Raw genomic sequence first — 5,598 nt, 5'->3', positions numbered from 1 at the left:
CAGGGTGTTCAGGGGTAGTCAGGGTGGTCAGGGGTAGTCAGGGTGTTCAGGGGCGGTCAGGGTGTTCAGGGGCGGTCAGGGTGTTCAGGGGTAGTCAGGGTGTTCAGGGGTAGTCAGGGTGTTCAGGGGTAGTCAGGGTGTTCAGGGGTAGTCAGGGTGTTCAGGGGTGGTCAGGGTATTCAGGGGTTAGTAGGGATGTTGGAGGGGGTAGCCAGGATGTTCAGGGAAGCTGTGAGTGGAGCCAGCCCTGTGTCAAACTGGAGATTTGGGGACATAGGTAACCCCGCCTGGGTCAGCCAGCATGCTAGAACACCATTGCTTGGTCATTTGCTTTTGCACGTTGCTAAAGAGACCTGCCCAGACTGATCTCTTTCTTGGAATGACTGTCTCTCTCTGCTGCTCCGGCCAACTCCTGTCTGTTCCTGCCAACCTTGTTCCACATCAACGTGCTGAAACCCTGTGTTACACTGGGCCTTTTCTGCCCATGCCAGACCATTGCTAGCCTGCTATCCCCAATAGGCCTCACCTTGTACTGTGGTCTGTCTACACAGAGGTCCAGACTGACCCAGTGACCTCATTTGTTGATGTGTGTGAGTAGGGTCAACAAATCCACAGCAGCCACGAAAGTGTGAGTTGAGTAAGACTGTGGCATTTAGGAGAGGGCGGAGTCTTTCTAGGGAACTTGCTGAACCCTTTCGGGTCTGTCCCTGGGGGGCTGACACATCTCTGCTTGCTCCTTGCTCTCTTGGCTTTTGTCCTCTATCCTGATGTCACCTTTGCCCTCTGGAGATTGTCATTGTGGAAAAGGTCACGAAGGAACTCGGTCTCTCAAAAGTGGCTGAACAGACCTGGCCAGGCACTGGGCTCTGGTCCCTTGGCAGCAAGTGCCCTGGTGTTTGCAGGCTCTGTGGATACTCCAGCTCTGCTCTGCCTGTTGGCATGGAGGTGTCAGTCCTGCTCGCCCACTGGTTAGGAGTGAAGCACAGTAGGAGGAACCTGAGATTTGTGAGAACGGAGATATACAGAGTGGACATGCCATTGTCATGGCAGAGAGCTGCACTGCGGTTTCTCACTCAGCAACCCCCTGTCTCCAGCAGGTGACTCCGACAAGCGGCACAACAGCGACTTCGCCCTGTGGAAGGCAGCCAAACCTCAGGAGGTGTTCTGGGCCTCACCATGGGGGGACGGCCGGCCCGGATGGCACATAGAGTGCTCTGCCATGGCCAGGTAACCCAAGCAGTTTCTAGGCTGCAAATGTCAAGCTGGGTGTGATGGGGTGGCCTGGCTAGGGGAAAGAACAATCAGGAGCCTAGAGGGCGCTGCTGGGGCCATGAGGAGGAATGCCCAGCCTAGCCCAGGGTGTGCCCAGCCTTCCTGTTGAGTATAATCTCCCGCAGCAGAAAAGCTGCCTGCCTGCCATACAGCAACAGGTACCTCACGGTCCCTGACAGGTAGCTCAGGCCTGAGAGCATGTGAGTGGTACCTCTGAAAAGCCACTTTGAGGACACGGTTGTGCCCTTGCTGCGGCCAGCTCACCTCTCCTGAGTGCCGAATCTTCCGCTGTCTGAGGAGTAGCCCCTCTGCCAGCTGGGAGGGTGGTATTACCCTCTGTGTTCTCAGGCAACCCTGGGCTTTCCTAGGGCTCTGACAGCTCCAGCAGTTGGTCCCCGCTCCCTCCCTGCCAGCCTGGTAGAGCCACACGCAGCTGAGCAGACACTCACTCTATGGCGTGAGGAGGGCTGCGGGGGAGTGAGCGTGCGGTGTGGACCCTGCTGTTGAAGCTGCTCACACATGCTTGCGCTCTGCCCTGCAGCGAGGTGTTCGGAAGCCACCTGGACATCCACACCGGCGGCATAGACCTGGCTTTCCCACATCATGAAAACGAAATCGCGCAGAGCGAAGTCTTCCACCAGTGTCAGCAGTGGGGAAATTACTTCCTACATTCTGGTGAGCCTGACTTGACATAAACATCTTCTCTGGTTCTGTCAACTCTGCCTTTGAAAGTCCATAGTTCTGCTGGCAGGGCCCAGAGATGAGTTTGACTGAAATCATTGTTTGGGGTTTTGTAGAGTATCTTTTCTTTGCCTCATATATACAATGTATCTTGACGATACTGACCATATCACACTCCAGTCATTTATCTCAGCACTTTGCAAGTCTGCACTGACTGCTGCCCACTGCAGAAAGGGGCTTCTTTGGCCACAGCTGAGAGCAGCCCTGACCCTGTGTATAAATATTTAGAAGGCAGTTTGATATAGTGTTGTTCAGCAAAACCACAGCAGTAGGCTCCGGGCTAGGGCCTGTCACTCCTGAGCCACCGGCTTTTGACCAGGTTTACAGCACCAGGCACAAATTCCCTTCTGCGGAGCAGGCCTCAGATCCAGTCAGAAAGTGGCCAGCCACCACACAGGTTAAATGCATTAAAGAGAATCTCAGAGGCACCAAAATGCTTTGATGTTACAGTAAGGAAACTTGGCGTTTCCCCTTGGATTCATTTGACCGAGAAAGACCCATGTTTGAATTCTCCACTTCTGTCCCTGTGGCCTCCATCCCTCTGTCCCTAGTTGGTGGCTTCTGGCTAGTCTGTCTATTGTGTGTCTGTCTATGCTCCTTGATGTCTGAATAGGATATCTGTGTCTTGTGGAGGAATGAGGGGTATGTTATAGAAATCTTTTACCAGTTTTACAAGGGAGTGAGTTATTTATTCCAGCCAACCCCAGCTGACCCAGGAACACTTGGTACAACAGTTATATATATGTATACTGCTTTCAACACGTACAGTGGTTTTTTTTTTTTGTTGAATAAGGTCCCTTTGGACCTGCTTGCTCTAGTAAGCAAGTAATTATTATAACATACATGTATTCACGCATGCATTTCTTCCTGTGTCAGGGCATGCTTATTTAATACGTATGAAAGCTATGTATTAGCTTAGGCTATAAAAGTGGATTACATGAGAAATCCATAACAAGTTAGTTTGGGTTTGACATGTGAAAGGCATGTTAAGCAATCATGCTGAGTACACAGTAGGCCATCAGCTGTCTTAAGTGACCTCAAGGTGTATTATTAACTTGGCTGTGAGGTCCAGTAAAAGTTCCAGTGTCTTTGAATATAAGAGATATTCTCATAAATTATTGCCACAGGCTACCATAACCCCATGCCATATTGTAGCAGTGGGCATGCCTTGCCTGGCGGGTCAGTATGGCAGCATGCAGAGGTCACTGCCAGGAGATGCCACTAATAACTCATCTCCCTCAGAGTCAGCATAGCGCCTTCTAGTACTGTGAAAGTAGCTGGGGATGGCTGAAGAGATGGTTCAGTGGTTAAGAGCACTGACTGCTCTTCCGAAGGTCCTGAGTTCAAATCCCAGCAATCACATGATGGCTCACAACCATCCGTAATGGGATCTTGATGGCCTCTTCTGGTGCGTCTGAAGACAGCTACAGTGTACTCATATAAATATAATAAATAAATCTTTAAAAAAAAAAAAAAAGACCAACAAATGACCAGGAAGTACATGGAGACAGCTGGTCACTGCCCAGGACATGCATTAAAAAAAAAAAAAGAAAGAAAGCCGGGCGTGGTGGTGCATGCCCTTAATCCCAGCACTTGGGAGGCAGAGGCAGACAGATTTCTGAGTTTGAGGCCAGCCTGGTCTACAAAGTGAGTTCCAGGATAGCCAGGGCTACCCAGAGAAACCCTGTCTTGGGGAAAAAAAAAAAAAAAGAAAGAAAAGAAAAAAGAAAAAAAGAAACTCATTGTGTAGTCCAGGCTGGCCTTGAACTCAATTCTGTCCACCTGATTCAGACTCTCAAGAAGTGTGCAGTGCCATACTGGCTTTATTTAAAGAAAAAAAATAAACAACAAAAAGAAGAAGAAAAGAAAAGAAGGTAGCTAGCTGAGGGCAGGGGTCTTCCCGGTCCAGCACTGGGGGAGGAGCAGAGGCAGGCAGACTCTGTGAGTCTGAGACCAACCTATAGCGTAACCTATAGAATAGAGAGACCTTGTCTCAGAAAACCAGCAACCAAGGACCCAGTGGATGGGCAGTGGCCGTGGTCCCCAGATGCAGATCAGAAGTGGGAATGTCTCCGACTCTGAACTTGGTGATGTCAGAATTCACAGTGGTCAGCAGCAAAAGGCACATGTCGAGTCGAGTCTGCTGAAGGTCAGCACTGCCCTTTCAAATAACACCTCGGGTGGGCCAGGCAGAGACAGAGACAGAGACAGCACGAATGTTTGGCAGGGGTGGGGTTACAGAGTGCCAAACACAGCGTCTACAACATGGGACCCGCAAATGCAGTTTTATTAAGTCTTAGAATTTGGAGGCTGGGGGGACATTAGATGCAGGGTCGCCCTGGGGATGTGGCTTCAGAAGGGAGGTTCCCAGGAGAGGCTGCCGGACCCCACATGCCTACCGTCCTGTGTTCTTGACCTCCTGTGCATCTCATTTTCCAGATACTGTCAATACCGTGTCTGACGTTATATACGGTTAGAGGCTCATAGTTACTGCTTATCGGAGAGAGCTGCTTTGTTTATTTCTCAGTAAAATCAGCCTCGCAGCACCCTCTGAGTGAAGGTGTATTTGGAAGGAGGGAAAGTCTTCTGTCTGGGACAGCAAGAGCCTCCTCTGACAGGAGACAGACTCTGTTGAGACGCATCCCACAGTACAAGTTCCCTGCACGGGTTTGGTTTCACACACCTGTGAGAAAATGACATACAGCCGTGGAGAAGCCTGGACAGACACCTTAGGCAGAAAAGCTGACAGCCTTACCCCAGACTCTCGGCTAGACAGGTGACTAGCCGCCTGTCTGGGATAGGATAGGTCAGGGATGCATGGGTGCATGAGGGCTGTGTGGACCTGTCATTGTACCCCCTCTGAGCAGTATTGTCCTGGAAGGATGCACAGAGCACACACTGCAGCTGCAGGTTCCTGTCCTGTGTCCTGGGGGGAACACAGGCCTGTGGCTCCACGGGCCCAGCTGTGTCTAGGCTCAGGGCTATAGACAGAGAAGCCGAACGCCCTTCTGGTGTCCTGTTAACTGTGCATGGGTCTCGCCCACTCAGGATGGTCAGCCCCGGCGGGGTCCCGCCCACTCAGGATGGTCAGCCCTGGCGGGGTCTCGCCCACTCAGGATGGTCAGCCCCAGCAGGCTCAGGGCTGCCGAGAAGGGGCTGTAACTGAAGGAAGTACTTCTTTTTCTGTTTCAGGTCATTTGCATGTGAAAGGCACAAAAGAAAAGATGTCCAAATCCCTAAAAAACTACATCACCATTAAGGTAATAATGGTTGATAGACAGCGCCTTCCTGTGTGAGTGGCTGATGGCTGCTAGGGACCTCTGTGGGGTGAAGTCACATCACAGGACATGTAGTTCGACCCAGCCCTGCATGGTCTGCCTCCAGGGAATTGCTCCTTCATGTCCCAAGGGGCAGGGCACTTCCTTCAGGTCTGTTCTTCCCTTTCTTCCTTTCTCTCTCTCTTCCTCCCTCCCTCCTTTCCTCCCTCCTCCCCCTCTTTCTTCCTTCCTTCCTTCCTTCCTTCCTTCCTTTCTTTCTTTCTTTCTTTCTTTCTTTCTTTCTTTCTTTCTTTCTTTCTTTCTTTCT

The 5,598-nt window shown here is 51.1% G+C and overlaps 1 protein-coding gene across 4 annotated transcripts in view; it reads left to right on the top strand.

The window, feature by feature from the left end:
- The window catches only part of Cars2 (cysteinyl-tRNA synthetase 2, mitochondrial), a 39,257-nt gene that overhangs the window by 19,573 nt on the left and 14,086 nt on the right, over nucleotides 1-5,598 (top strand). For 2 of the 4 annotated variants that reach the window (XM_029532317.1, XM_021219531.1), the window contains 3 exons: nucleotides 1,095-1,227; nucleotides 1,814-1,947; nucleotides 5,206-5,273. In XM_029532317.1, the coding sequence (XP_029388177.1) occupies nucleotides 1,095-1,227; nucleotides 1,814-1,947; nucleotides 5,206-5,273 (335 nt within the window). The remainder of the gene's footprint in view (nucleotides 1-1,094; nucleotides 1,228-1,813; nucleotides 1,948-5,205; nucleotides 5,274-5,598) is intronic. The other 2 variants (XM_021219532.2, XM_029532318.1) reach the window with 1 other exon arrangement.

The sequence above is a fragment of the Mus pahari genome, chromosome 19, assembly GCF_900095145.1.
Source record: "Mus pahari chromosome 19, PAHARI_EIJ_v1.1, whole genome shotgun sequence".
NCBI lineage: Eukaryota > Metazoa > Chordata > Mammalia > Rodentia > Muridae > Mus > Mus pahari.
The sequence above is the reverse complement of the archived record's forward strand: the minus strand, read 5'-3'. Positions and strand labels throughout refer to the sequence as shown.